The sequence below is a fragment of the Vollenhovia emeryi genome, unplaced genomic scaffold (genome assembly GCF_000949405.1).
Source record: "Vollenhovia emeryi isolate VEMERY1.0 unplaced genomic scaffold, V.emery_V1.0 DF939141.1, whole genome shotgun sequence".
Lineage (NCBI taxonomy): Eukaryota > Metazoa > Arthropoda > Insecta > Hymenoptera > Formicidae > Vollenhovia > Vollenhovia emeryi.
Window position 1 is genome coordinate 1,246,411 of NW_011967225.1, and position 14,480 is coordinate 1,260,890.

Sequence of the window (14,480 nt, forward strand, 5' to 3'; positions counted from 1 at the left end):
TAAGTATTCGCATTCCGTTTTGAAAAAGTATCTGCAATTTAAAACGAAGAGGTAATTAAAATTCACGAAATTATTTAGTTTGTCGTTAAGCAACGGTGCATTACCGATAGCTCCCTTTCTTCGGAAGATACTCCTTGAACTGCTTCAACGTGACGTTGTGACCAGGAATTTTGGTCCTGTAGGGGAATTGCTCGTCACAGAAACTGAACACAACAGTGGTGAAATCGTCCTGCTTCGGTTTCCTCAAAGTGGACTGATTGGATTGGACGTACGGTTGGCTCTGCGACGCAAACTCGTGCGTCTGTTTCGAAACGTTGAGGTGTCGTTGCTTGCAACTAGCACGGATTTTATTCTCTTCCATAAGTCTTCTACAAGTCTCCTCTAATTGTATAACCTGTGACATAATTATTCGTATCACACTCGTCCGTTCGGTAAACCAAGAAAAGAAAAGAACAGCTAGTCACCGTATGAGGTGGCGTTAGCGGTGGCATTCCCGGATCAGCGACGAACGGTTGAGCAGGTACCCCCATGCTCCACGTTTCTCTGTTTGGCCTTTCTAAGGACCCGCTACGCGAGCCGTACCTCTTGCCATGGCGACTACCATGCTTCAAATCAACCTTCTTGTCCATTTCCTTAAACCGAGGCAACAGACGAACGTCCTTGTTTACGGAAGGCTGCACGTCGCTGACCACGCTCACTCCACTATCCGTTAGTTCCGTCATTGACTTTTTCGTGGCTGACCGTCTCGTCATGTCCGACCTTCGGAATCTTTGGTTGTGACCTGCGCAAAAGACAACATTTTACACTTTACTAATGATCATAATTCGTACATACGATGCACGCGCATAGCGCCATTCGTTATATCTACCTTGAACGTGCAGATCCTGCTTGTGGAGGAAATCACAGTATCCGTAATCCGATGGCACAGATTTAGATTTGGGCAGGTGTGAGCTCATGGAACCGGCTCCAACAAGATCGCTGCCCTCTTGAAAGTCATGGATATTACCGCTATCCACTGAGAATGTGGAGTCCATATCTTTTTCTTTCCTCTGCTTGTAAGGCCGTGGATAATTATGAGTGGGACGCCTTCTCTCGGGTGAGAGTCTGGGTGATCTTGAAGGTGTTTGATCGGACCAGACGCGAGATACGTGCTCGTCGAGGATCGCCTGATCGCTGTTTTCCTCCATAGACAACTTTTCCTTCAGCGCGTCGCCGAGAGTCTTGGAAGCGCCACAAGTTTCTACCGACGCATCGTTACCGTTCGACGCGTCGTTGTCTTGATACAGATATTTCTCCAGTTTCTCGTTGGCCTTCTGCTCTCGTGCGACGATCTCCAATTTCTGCGTGAGCACTTCCGCGAATTGCTCCGTCGACATCTGTTTCGGGGATACCATACTGTAAGATCGGCAAGGTTCGATCAACGCGAAGCAACGTCACGCACCGAGCACGTGTAAACGCTCGCGAATATTCGGCAGAATATTCGGCAGGCCGACCGACCGTCGAGAGCGAAAAACTCACCACTCGGCGAGGAGACACGTACGCGAGGGATAACAAGCCAAGCGTACCGAGACTTAGTGCTTATTCTATTTTTGTCTAAAATATACATAGTCAATCCAATAGTAACAGTGTATTCATTCCGACGACACCCGCATTTGGGCAAAAACCGCTTACAATACGCTGGGTTCGTGGGACGACATGGTGCGACATGGATTCGCGATTTATATTCGCGGACTCTTTAATTGCCCTACTTGATTGCTTGCTGTATGCGTATATATACCTCTTCCGAGCGAGCCGAAGGTGGACTGGTCGAACACGATATGATATCGTGATTCGAGGGCCTCGATGAAAGGGAAAGAAAATGTTTGTCAGCAACGGCGACCAGGCATTAGGCCCGGTCTACAATGAGTCGTTAGTTGTTAGTCAGAAGTCGCAACTATATGTTGATCCTTTTCCTTTCTGGGTGGAAGAAAAAGGACCGACATATAGTTCCGACTTCTGACTAACGACTAACAACTCATTGTAGACCGGGCCTTAACTTAAGAGGCTTTTCCAGCCGTATCAATTTTACTGCAGACATCTCCTCATTGTCGGAGGATCTCCCCGGGTTCATTCTCAAATGGGCGGACAGACGCCTTCGATCTGGTCCGCGAAATTTCCTCCTCGTGGCGGCGAAACAGAGAGCTCGACAACACAATCGCCGTTGACGTCTTGACGACGCGCATCGCCGAATCGAATTTCTTTTCTCGTACTCTCCTCACATAAAACTGAGGTGCAGGATTACGGGACAAAATTTTAAACCAATTGTACAACAGCGTAATTCATTTGATTAAGTGAAAATCGCATTATTATTCTCATCAATATTTTTGATATACAATAATAATTATTAATTAATTAGGTACAGGAACACTTTAACGTTTGTGATATTAATCGATAATGATCAATTACGTACAATTAAAAATTGTCGATCGCACACGTCGTCTTCAGTATCAATTTACAGAGACACGATCGAATTTTCAAATAAACGCATGCCATTCAATTTTTTTATCGATTTTCCCACGGGATCAAGCGTAGGAAGCGAGCGGCAAATTAAAAAGTCGAATCATCGATTGAGGGCTATCCGGCATTTTTCGCATTTCATTGTACAGTTCAATGTAACAACTGTGTTCTAATCTAATCCCTCCGGTCTCGAATTTTATTCTTTTTTTTTCTTCCAATAAAAACTTTATACAATATCTTTTTCTTACAAATCGAGAGACGAAACGATAGATTAGGTACACTCTTACGCTATTACGATCTTTGTTAGAATTAAAAACACACACTTTTGCATAAGTGCACAAGCGTTATATGCATAACGAATTTGATCGGTCCATTTCCTTGTGCACTTACTTATAGACCAATCAAATTCGTTATACATACGCTTATGCACTTATGCAAAAGTGTGTGCTCCCCGCTGAAACATGCATGCCTGAATATTCGAGTCCTCTGCCATTTTGGCGCTTACAGCGCGTACCGGAAGTAACGATGTGTACGCGGACCTATCATCCCGTGTCGGAAACGTGGCAGCGGACGGGGCGCCGTTGGCAGTGTTGGCGCTGCTCTCGCACGTATCTCCCGGTGTAGCTCGTCCGCCGTATGGAGCGATCGGAGCGATCGACACTGAGCGGCTGAGAGGCGTTTTGCGCGTCACGAGACAACGAGCGACAGTGATCACCGGCCGTCGAACATCCGCACGAGGAGAAACGTGAGTTCTTGCGCGTCTTTCACTCCTAAGCGTTCACGAGAAGCAAGTTTCTCACGCGGGACTGGCGAACCCCACTTGCTGTCGCGATCACGATGCGTTGTCGATTTTCCGCTCGAGAAAACAAAATAATCGCTGCTGTTAAAGCGAGACGGTCGTTCCGTGAAAGATTTTGAGACGCACCCTGGAAATTTCATGCGAACCGCTTCGTTATTTCTGCACGTATCTGTCAGAATTACGTTCGGCATTGCGTGCGACTCGCGGAGACGCGTGGATGAATTTGTACAGGATTGACATAAAGTATCGCGATGCGCGGACCAGGCGACCGACCTCAGTGAATTCGCGCATATTGACGGTGTTTCGCGGCGGAAATTGATGACCAGAGCGGCTGAAACATGATCTTTTGATATTGCAGAATGAAGTGGCACGTTTTGCTCGCAGCGTTCGCTGTGCTGTGCGCGGCCGTGTACGCAGAGGAGGAAGAAGAGGTCGCCAGATTATTAGTCGCTAAGCAGATACTCAACAAATACCTGGTAGAAAACATGGACATAGTTATTAAGGTAATGAAGAGGGGAAGATTTCTCTTACGTTCGACATTTCCGTCAACAGTATCGTACCGAAGCTTCCCTCTAACGATCCATGGATGTTTTCCGCACTACTGTACCAAAATCTTATTTTACTTCACTCGGCAGTGCATCATTCGAATGTCACTAATATAAAGCAATTTGCAGTACACTATTTACAACACTGGCAACGTGGCAGCGTTGGAAGTCGAGATTACAGACAATTCGTTCCATCCGGACCACTTCACTCACGTGAGCGGCGAGTTGAACGCCAGGATCGACCGCGTGCCACCGTTCACCAACGTGAGCCACACCGTTGTCGTGAGGCCGCGTAAGTTTGGATACTTCAACTTCACTTCGGCCGAAGTCCTTTACCGCCGCAAGGAGGACGCTCCCCGGCTGCAGGTGGCTGTGAGCAGCGAGCCTGGCGAGGGGCTCATCGTGGCGTACAGGGACTACGACAAGCAGTTTTCGTCTCATGTGGTACGAATGCATGTATTTGTACAATGACCGTAGATGATCTGTGATACAGTTTACAAAGCGTCGCAGAGATAGATGATCGTAAATCTTACACAAATTTTCGAAATTTAATCATATACGGGTATTAACATAAAAACTAAATACTACGAGGTGTCGTATATTACGCGTGTATATATCGTACTGTTTGGCATATTCTTATGTTCACTATTTATACCACGATATCTAATCTAACTTTCTTCCCGAGTACATTGTTACAAATTATTTTATTTCCGTTATATGATGTTAAGTACATTGTTTCCTTTATAACAAAATTACACTAATTATTGCCTAAGGTCTTGGTAAATTAGGTAAATCTATTTATATATTGTGGAGCCAAGTTTCGACTTAATATAATCCTGTTTTGTGTTGTCTCCCGTAGGTCGATTGGGCCGCGTTCGCCGTGATGACTCTACCTTCCCTACTCATTCCATTCGCCTTGTGGTACTCGAGTAAATGTAAATACGAAAAATTGCTGAAGACTACAAAAAAACACTGATTGTACATTGTATGTTAGAATCGTTTCCAGATCACTATAAATTTTCTTATACCATTGTAAGAAACACGACTGTTCCACTATGTACATCTAATTTTGTAATAAACGTGGCGTTATTTATGAACATCGCGCGCGTTGCACTTTTTGTTTACTTAAGAATATATTCAATTTCTTGATATTTGAATTTCCATCATCCAAGAAATGAAGACGGTCTATTGGAGGTCGCCTAGTTACCTTGGGAGTGTTTTTGTTTCGCAGCGAGATATCTTTTTCTCTCAAAACTTGTTGTGTCCTATTCGGGACTAGGAATTTATATCGGATTTTTTACTTGGCAAGTGAATAACTAAACTATCTTCTGTCTTCTCTAAGCGCTCCTATGCTAAACTTAGGATACAACTTGAAAGACTACTATGCTATACATACGTCTTATAAATGTATACATATCACAGTTTTACAACATATAAAAAAAAATAAGGTTTCCTCTCTATGATAACGTACGATATATCATGTACATCGAAATTGTCTATCGCTTTATTTACGAAAACAAAAATGTTTTATGACTAGGAACTATATCGTTGTTAAAATAAGTATAAATAGTACACAGAAGTTCGTGTATCATGGCAATGTTGCAGATTCGAGTGTGTTAATTCTATACGTGTATATGTGTACTTCGGTGAAGGCGCTTTGTATGTTTCTTGCCGTTAAACATTGCGACATACGTGACTTTAAACTGCAAAAAATATGTAAAAAGTGTCTTCGTGTATAAAAATAACACACTTGGATCTAGGGTAAACAACAGATTATTATAATCATACTTCATACGCGCACACACAATTGTCATAAAGTCATATACATATACTATATCATACATGTATGTCACACGAAACAAAGATACAATGTTTTATAAAAACTGAACTCTACTCTCGGGTTTTCAAGAAATGTAATTGTTTTCACACCGAAAAAAACCTGGAAAAATTTTAGACTTTAAGGCACAATTCTGCATATAATGTATCATTTTCAATGAAAGCATCAGTCGTTATCTGCATCTTATAGCGAATTTGGTTATTTGCAATAAGTGCGCACTAAGGCTTGTCTGCAGTCAATTCTTATATTCAAAGATCATCTTCAATATCACTTGAAATACTTCTTAGTAAAGTGATCTGTACAGCATTCATACGGATCGGTTTTTTCGCTCGATAATTTTTGAACATGTATTTATTTAAGAGACATCCTTAAATATAAGAATTGACTATAACAAGTCTTAACGTGCACTCAGTGCGCACTAGTGCAAGCAATTCGCTATTAGTCGCTTTGCGTCGACAAATCTTTCTCATGAAACTGAGCACTTTAAATTTAAATGTTTCTTTGCGTTAATATCGAAACAAAACATTATTTTCTATCTTCGTCAACAAGTCAGAGAGCTGCTCTGTAATCGATTTTAACTCTCCTAACTTATTTTCTCCTTCTAACATAAATCTCTTCTCCTGATATTTGGTGTACCGAAGCTACGCGGGTCACCGTAAACAGACGATTCAAACGCCGAGAAAGGCCTTAATGGCGGAGTTCGCGGACTGATACTTGGTGTGGTCGGAGTACAGATCGCCTTCTTTATCATCGCCGGAGATTTATCAGCTGCAAAAGGAACGTCATTAATGTCACAAATGCCGTTTCGAGAAAAACATCGTAACATTAACGTCAGTAAATGAAATAATGAAGAAACAAGGAATGGCACATACCAAAAATAGCTCTGTTCTTGATTGTTAAATCGACAGTCGCCACTTTGTGTTTCCAGACTGAAAAATATACAACTCACGTTAGTCAATGCTGAAGATGGCGTAAGCTTAGAAAGGTCGACTCTAGTCTTACCGTAAAAAATTGTGATCACAATAACGGCGAACGTTCCCAGCGTGTATCTGTGGAAATACATGTAATTCACCCATTGTACTCCGGACATAGGGATAAATTGGTTGTATCTTGCCACGCGTATGTGAAGCTGGAAAGAGAACCATTATATAAAATAACTACGTCGCTAACGTTAGTCACTTATACATTTAAAACACAGTTTACTTACCGATATGTTTTGCTTGGTCAAATCGTTTGCAATGAATATCTTTTGTCCCTGAATTTCATCCTGATCGTGCATTAAACGCAATCTGTATTGCATTGTAGATTTGGAAACAAGTTGCCAAGTGATGGCTACACCGTCCGGCGCGGTGACCTAACAGAAGAAATGCATTATTTCATAAAATTAATAAGTAAAATATGAATAATAATCGTTTCCTTCGCCAATAATTAAATAACAAACAAGTTATATTACTCGACCAAATATTGTTTCTTGTCCGTTATAGCCAAAACTGGCCATAATTTAAATAGAATAAGTTTATTGTGAAAAATATTACCTCACTCTGGCTGAGGTGTTATTTCCCGCAATAAATTTCTTCTAATTAAATTATAGTTCTGGTTAAATAATATTAATGTAATAAATTAAACTTAAAGAAAGATATACGAAATAAAAAATATTAACATCTAGTTTTTAATATTACAAAAGTTTTAAGCATTATAAGACATTTAATTCCAATATATAAATAATTCAATAAAGCTATAAGAATAAATAATTTTAAACGCGCCATTTCTCACGCGTAAACCTTTCATAAATTTTGAAGCAAGTATATTTTTTTAGATTCTCAAACAAACTTACAGTGAGATACTGCAACACCGACGGCAACCCATACACCTCAAGTACCATCGATGGTGCACCACCAGCATTCTGAGCAGTGACAAACGTGACCTCCTTGGCGTCAACGTATACAGGCGGCAAGTAAGCGAGTTCCACAGCTGCCGACTCGATGTCCCGGCTCTGGACGCTAATTTGAATACGGCTTTCTAATATACTGGCGGCCGCAGTTGGAGAACTCATCGGTATTACGTCGCAGTAATAGAAGCCTGTGATAAACAAAAAGAAAAAGACTCGTTACAACAAACGTATATCTTTTTCATTGCGCGTACAAGATCGCACCAACCTGTGACGATATCGAATCGCGGCTTCACGACGAACAGATCCTTCACGCCGATCGCCGAACTAGACGAAACAAACTGGATGTTACATGTGTAGGGAAACGTGTTCAGCGCAAATGACGATAAAGTCCGACAACCGCCCAGGCCTCTCGCCAGCACGTTATTCTCCTTGATCTCCTCGTCCTTTCCCTTCAGCACGAGGGGCACGCTGAAGGTTTCCGTGCCGGTGATGTTCCTTCCTCTTAAAGGAACGATGGATACCTGTGGGGGAAAAATATCGTTTTACAATACCGCGCCGCATTGCATCGTCATATCTCTTTGTTGAGCGATCAATTACCTGCGCGACTGGTAAAACGTTGACTTCGATTTCACTCTGCACGTGCGTCGCGAGGCTGTGCTTTATAACAGCGTAGCCGGCGTTTCGCGCGCGACCTATGCCCGTGATGGGATCCACCAAGAGTATTTCGGGCGCGGAGGACTGCCAGTACCCTGGATCGCCGTCGGCCGAGAGAAGCGGCATGGAGAAGCACGCTATATCGCCGACAGTCAGGGTGGTCTTGGTCGGAAATATGATATCGCCGATCATCATGTGAACGTAGTCGAACATTCCATTGGGATGCTTCTCGTTTAAGGTCTTCATGACCAGTTCGCCGTTCTCGAGGAACTTGGCAGTGATGACATTGCCGGCGCCCGTGGCGAACGACGCCAGATCGGCGCGATTCAGCATGGCCTTGACGGTCGTCTCGGCGGCGTGGAACTTATTCCCCACGTTGTCGTAATACTCGACGACGTAGTCCAGCTCCATTCCCTTCGGCAACATGTTCAACTCCTCGCCGTTCCGTATGCGCAGCTTCGACTTGAGGGAAAGCATCATGTAATGAATAGGCTTGACCTCGACCACCACCGTCAACGATTGCTTCAAGTTGTACGCCTCCGTGTTCGTGACGGAGATGATCGTCTGGCCGTGGTGCTCGCCGGATTTCACGATTCCGTTTTTCTCCACGGTCACGGTCCTCGCGACGGACGTCAAGGCGTGTGGATCCTGGGACTCGTCGCCGTACGTGCTCGACAGGATCCGGTAGGTCGTCGTGCCGTGCCGGTCGCGATTGGTCTGCAGCCGCAGAACGGAATTCGGCGACATCAGCACCGTCGACGTCGTCGTGTCTCCCGACAACGGTGGCTCGATCAGGCGCATCTCCTCGAAAATCTCGATCTTCACGAACGTGGTGTAGACGATGTCGTTCTTGCTGTAACTGGACAGCATGTTGCAGGGCACAGTGGTGTTCAGATAGATGGTCGCGACGCCCGGGCTCACGGCCCTGGCCCTCAGCGACACCTGATTCTGGTATCGGATGTTGATGCCGGTGCCCTCGTACATGTTGTGCAGGGTCAGCAGGCCGGGGTCGCTCGACGACCACGCGAAGCTCAGCGGCAGTTGCATGGAGCCGATGATGAGCGGTGTGAGGTAATCGGGGATGCCGAACGCCCAGAGGGGAAACGTCGCGCCTACCCTCACCCTGTTGACCGGGGTCGAGATCTTGACTCCCTCGAGATGCAGCACGTATATATCGGCACGATCCTCCGAGTAGACGACCTTGTTGCCCCTGGCGTCGAGACCGACGGCGCGCACGTGAATCCCAGTCCAGCCCGCCGATCGTCCCTCGAGGATCCCGTTGCGATCGACGCGCAGAATGTCGCCGCTCTCCGTCGAGAACTCGATCTCGGCGTTAGGCGGACCGCCGACGGTCTGCATCTGATAAATGGTGCCGATCAATATCGTCAGGTTCCGCGGCTGCACTCGCAGCGGGACAAACACCTGCATGGTGATCGGCTCGCTGCGTATCTCACGGTCACCCGTCTTCACGAACGTCAGCTGGCTCTCGCCCTCCGACAAGCCGTGAATTTTGTACAGTATCCGCTCGTAGGGCGCGGCATCTTGCTCACTGGCGGGCAGCTGCTTGATCTCGATACGCTCGTTGTCGATCTCCGCGCGGAAATCAAGCGCGCCGAGAGACGGCAGTCTCACCACGTGATCGTTGGTGTCGTGAAGCATCAGTGCGGCTGTCACGCATTTCCCCTTCTCGATCTTATCCACGGTGTCCACCTCGATCGCCGCGAGCTGTTGCACCTCCACCTCCACCTCCGCCAACTTGGAGGGTAGACAGAGGTCCATCAATGCGATATGAAGCACACCAGGCTTCTTCGGCGTCACGCTGATCGTTCTCGTCGTATCCATATACCGGATATCTGCTATGTCCTTCGAGCTGAGGATGAATTCATAGTAACCGGAGCCTTGGCTGACCTGCAAGTACGACTTCATGCTCGAATCGTTCAAGATTATCAATTTATCGGGGCTGACGACGGTGTCGTTCACCAGAGTCGCCTCTATGGAGGCTTCTATCAGCGGAGTCTCCACTATGCCCCTCTCGTTCTCGAAGGGAAACGGCGGCCATTCTGGCGTGATTTTCAGTTTGTTTAGAACGACCTTCTGGTAGCCGATCACAGTCGCGAATATCGTGAGAATCCCGTGGTGCTTCTTGAAAATGATATTCTGGTAATGACTCTTGGGCAGAATCACGTCCATGTCCGTCCACGTCTCTTCCATCGTGCTGGACTGGACCTCCACGGTGCCGCTGCCCGACGGCCTCAGGTTCCACTCGATGTTCAAGCTCGTGACATTGTCGAACCGCCTGCCGTCCTCGTCCTTGACGATCACGGCGATCTTCAGACGCTTATCGCTGTGCGCGATTATCTTGTCCGTGTTCTGGCCAATCGGGCAATTCTTGTCGTGCGTACCTCCGAACTCCGGCTGCAGATAGATGTACCTGGGCTTGCCGCAGACAATCTCGATCGATTCCCACGCGCGGGTGCGCCGACAGTTGGCGAACAGGGGCACGTTCGACACCTCGTACGTCAGCACGGTTTTACCCAACGCCCTGCAGATCACTTTGAAGACAGTTCTGTCGAAGGGCCCGTTCAACGAGTCCTCGTATTCGGCCACTTCGGCGATCTTCTCGTGCGACAGATGTATCTCCCGCGAGTAATCCTGCGACTTGTTCGTCCACGGCAGCGGCCCGCCCTTGAACACCACGTATCTCGAGGATCCCACGGCGAGTAACGTTCCCTTGCCCGCGGGATGTATCGCCACGAGCGGCTCGTACGCCGACACGGTGATGTTGTCCGTTAAATAATGGTCGATCACGTCGTTGTTGTTCGCGTTGTAGGCGACCGTCACGTCGGACGTCCCGACGCTGCGATAGTTGGTCACGGTTATCACCGCGCACGCGGCGCCGATCGGCTGCACGCTGCTCTTGTCGTAACTCCGCACGAAGTTCACGTCTGGGATGTGCACCTCGAAATCGACGTCCCTGCAGTCGCTGAAGGGTATCTCCTTGGCGTCGGACCCGTTGATCAGCAGCCCGAATAGCGCGACGTGCAAGTGTATAGGCTCCCCAATAGCCGCCTCCATCTGATACTCAATAATCTTCAGCTTTACAGGCGGTAACACGTGTATTTTCGCCGTGTCTACGTTGTACTGATTTCTCGCCATCGTGACGACCACTTCCGCCGTGCCCGCTGACAGAATCTTGATACCGCCGTTCTGCGAGACGGCAAGTATCGACGGCTGCCTGCTCGACCAAACGTACGACCCATCTCCACCGCTCGCCTTCAACATCACGTCGAATCTGGAATAGTGATAAAAAGTAGTAAGATAAATCTACGTTAATTCTTTTGACGCATTGTAGCAATTTCTCCAGGGAAGAATAACAGAAGAATATTAAATAAGATATGAAATATAGCAATTCCTCTACGCTCACTTGGACTTGTTCACGACGTCCCATGGAACGGCCAGGACGCGGGGCTGAACCTTGACCGGCGTGTGTATCGTCAGCTCGGATCTAGTAGTGAGCTGCGGCTCAGAGGCGATCCTCTTGCCGTGTTCGTCGATTATGCCGCGCAGCGTTGCCTCCACGATCGTCGTCCCGCAGGTGATCGGTATCACGACGGCGTAAGTGCCGTTCTGCGTAACCGACTGCGGCTCCAGGTACAGCTCGTTTATCTTCATGGAGACTTCCACGCCCTCGCCGATGTGGAACTTGTGATCCTTGCTATCGTACAGTTCAACGACGATATCGTGTGCGTGGCCCAATACCAGTCCCCGGTTTCTGTTTGGCAAGACGGAAAGGGAGATGTACGCGACTTGGTCGTGTACATTCACGACGGCGGAGGGTAGAATGACCGGGTACTCCTCGCGGACGTTCTTGTCGTGCAGGAACACCTTCGTGCGCCCCTTCTTGCGCCCGTAGGCGAAATCGTGGTCGTTGTCGATCTCCAGTACGTCAGCATTCTCGGCCTCCAAGTAATACTGGCTTACAGGTAGGCTGATCTCCTCCAGGCGACCCTGGCGCGTGTGCATTATCTTGTACCTGAAGCTGTCGTGTGCCATTATCGTTATCTCCGACGGAATGATGATCAAATTGGCGATGACGACCAGCTCCAGCTCTATGGACGGCACGTACTCGTACTCTGAATGCGGCAGCCTAACCGATACCTTAGCAGTGCCGGTCCTGACACCCTCTATGAGAACGATGTGACCCCGCTTGCCGACGCTGTCTAACGCGGCGATGCTGACAGGCCTCTCGTACTGCGACTCCTCGTAGGTCATGAAACGCAACACGTTGCTCGCGAATCTACCGTCGGACGGCGTGTGCTTGTCGGCGTCGCCGATTGTCCACACGAACTCGATGCCCGCCAGCGTCGTGAACTCGTTCCCGTGCTCGTCGTACGCCCGCACCTCGAACGCCTCGGGTATGTCCTCGATGTACAATTCCCTCGTGGTGGTGATGAGATTCAGAGAGAAAATTGCGTCCACTATAACGTCGCATCGCAGAAAGTGGCCGGTGCCGATGTCCTCCGCCAGAACGATCGCGGTGTTCCTCGTCAGCTCTCGCGTCACGGTTTGAATCAGTATCGCCTGCGAGCACGTCATGTCGAAGTTCTCGTTTATGGGGATCAGTTGTATGATGTCTAGACGCGAGGTCGACCTGTGGGGAAACAACGAACCGTAAAAAACTGTGAACAATTGAGTATCCCGAGGGAGTTTCCCCGCGGCACAAAATTTGCCACGCGCAGACGTAAGTGAAGCGTCGCAGTGCGCTCACTTTGAAGTATCTGAACGTTGAATACTAATTCCGTCAACTCCTGGGGGAGGCAGATGCAATTCTGTATCTTACAATATAGTGAAAATGTTAAGAGCGGCTTTGTCTCTTTCTAAGAGGACAATTAAACAGAGACAGAGTTACTTTTAGTATTTTCACTGTGGTGTAAGACACAGAGTGACCCCCTGGCCTCTTCCATTTTAAACAAGAAAGAGAGCTCTACGCGGTCGTTAGGTTCGTTTTCTGTTCCTGCACCGGTGAATTAGCGCGATAAATTCGAGTGAGGCGAGAATGTATTTTCTCGATCCAGCTCGCTGCACTAGTTTACCAATGCGGGAACAGAAAGCGAACCTTTTAATTCACGGGGAATCGCCACTGCGTCGTCGGTGGCGCGAAAGGTGCGCGGACGTTACCGCCAACGGCCGGCGAGGTTATGGTGCGACCGGCAACGTGCCGTGCGACGGCAAGTTCGTGCTCGACGGGGAAAGGGGCGATTCCGCGCGAGGAACGGGAGGAAGGAGAGACGTAATCACCATTTGTAGCAACCGCCGTCCGTCACCTCCAGCGTGAAATTCACCGCGAAGTTGTTGAACGCGGGCAGCAGGACCCGGGGCACGTTAAGTCGGTGCGCCGTGGAGACCGTTGCCGAGTGGAACGTCACGACGAGGCCGACGAGCAGCACGGCTCTCCGAAGCGTCGTCGACCCGTGCATGTTGACGCGCGGCGACTTATCTTAGGTTATCGGCGCCGCGTACTCGCGCGATCTCGAACTCCTCGAACCGTTTCAAACGTGAAGAACAGCGTCCGTGGACGCGTCCATACTGCGCGAGATATCGAAAGAGGAGGGGGGGGGGGAGAACTTGTTGCGTTGAGCTCTGCGCGTGCGCGCGGACCGCTGAGAAGAGTGGCCAATCGTTTGAGGGTAAGAAATATTGCTCGACGTGATTGGTCGAACTTCCATACTCATTAGCCTTGTTTACACTGGTTTAAAGGTACCATTTCATGCGCAGCATACTGCCGCAGCAACTCGCTGCTATTGGTTGAAGAATTGTTACTAGATGCTGCAAAATAAATTTCACCATATTTTGCTTCATCGCTGTGAAGTTCAATTGAACGAACAGCAAAGCAGCAGACCCGCGATTTAGCCGGCCAGTGCTGCTGCAGCTATTCCTTTTCTGTGAGCAGCAAATATGCTTTAGTGAATTTGGATCACGTGACTAATTTGCTGCTGCTGCATGCTGCCTATGAAAAGGCACCTTAAGCCTCCGCTACAATGCCTGTGTCCAGCAGAAGTTAGCGCTTGCTAAGCGCTGCTAAGCGCTTTGCGTTCATTGGATTATACTTTCAGATCTGTGCTGAAATAGAGCTATTCTTCTAGATCTATCCAATCAGCATAAAGCGCTTATTAAGAGCTAACTTCTGGAGAACACAGCCATTGGCCGCGTTCAGCAGACACAACTGTTGAGTGAGCGCTCAATGATTTCTTAAGCCCG

The 14,480-nt window shown here is 47.9% G+C and overlaps 3 protein-coding genes across 3 annotated transcripts in view; 1 reads left to right on the forward strand and 2 right to left on the reverse strand.

The window, feature by feature from the left end:
- LOC105567083 (axin-like) overlaps positions 1–1,482 on the reverse strand; it is a 4,324-nt gene extending 2,842 nt beyond the window's left edge. Inside the window, exons 1-4 of the mRNA XM_012021637.1 lie at positions 869–1,482; positions 465–781; positions 105–394; positions 12–31 (exon numbers count right to left, since the gene is read on the reverse strand). Of these exons, the coding sequence (XP_011877027.1) occupies positions 12–31; positions 105–394; positions 465–781; positions 869–1,394 (1,153 nt within the window). The 5' untranslated portion in view covers positions 1,395–1,482. The remainder of the gene's footprint in view (positions 1–11; positions 32–104; positions 395–464; positions 782–868) is intronic.
- Positions 1,483–3,063: 1,581 nt separating this feature from the next.
- LOC105567010 (translocon-associated protein subunit beta) lies at positions 3,064–4,937 on the forward strand. Its single transcript, XM_012021507.1, has 4 exons — positions 3,064–3,241; positions 3,654–3,798; positions 3,970–4,284; positions 4,700–4,937. The coding sequence occupies exons 2-4, from the start codon at positions 3,655–3,657 to the stop codon at positions 4,814–4,816; spliced, it is 576 nt and encodes a 191-aa protein (XP_011876897.1). The 5' UTR covers positions 3,064–3,241; position 3,654; the 3' UTR covers positions 4,817–4,937.
- A 379-nt stretch (positions 4,938–5,316) lies between these two features.
- LOC105567011 (nuclear pore membrane glycoprotein 210) lies at positions 5,317–13,833 on the reverse strand. The gene is made up of 9 exons (XM_012021508.1): positions 13,521–13,833; positions 11,647–12,873; positions 8,166–11,514; positions 7,834–8,089; positions 7,512–7,756; positions 6,885–7,031; positions 6,680–6,806; positions 6,550–6,606; positions 5,317–6,445 (listed from the first exon to the last, which is right to left on the reverse strand). Exons 1-9 carry the CDS (start codon positions 13,697–13,699, stop codon positions 6,279–6,281), a joined length of 5,754 nt encoding a protein of 1,917 aa, XP_011876898.1. The 5' UTR covers positions 13,700–13,833; the 3' UTR covers positions 5,317–6,278.
- Positions 13,834–14,480: the final 647 nt, after the last annotated feature.

Bases quoted from the DNA above. Each gene is read 5' to 3' on its own strand.
- LOC105567011 (XM_012021508.1), bottom strand. From the start codon at position 13,699: ATGCACGGGTCGACGACGCTTCGGAGAGCCGTGCTGCTCGTCGGCCTC. The intron at 11,515-11,646 runs GTGAGCGTAGAG...TCACTATTCCAG, and splicing joins GACGTCGTGAACAAGTCCAA to ATTCGACGTGATGTTGAAGG. The intron at 7,757-7,833 runs GTTGGTGCGATC...TGTTTATCACAG, and splicing joins GCGATTCGATATCGTCACAG to GCTTCTATTACTGCGACGTA.
- LOC105567010 (XM_012021507.1), top strand. From the start codon at position 3,655: ATGAAGTGGCACGTTTTGCTCGCAGCGTTCGCTGTGCTGTGCGCGGCC. The intron at 3,799-3,969 runs GTAATGAAGAGG...AGCAATTTGCAG, and splicing joins ACATGGACATAGTTATTAAG to TACACTATTTACAACACTGG. The intron at 4,285-4,699 runs GTACGAATGCAT...TGTCTCCCGTAG, and splicing joins AGCAGTTTTCGTCTCATGTG to GTCGATTGGGCCGCGTTCGC.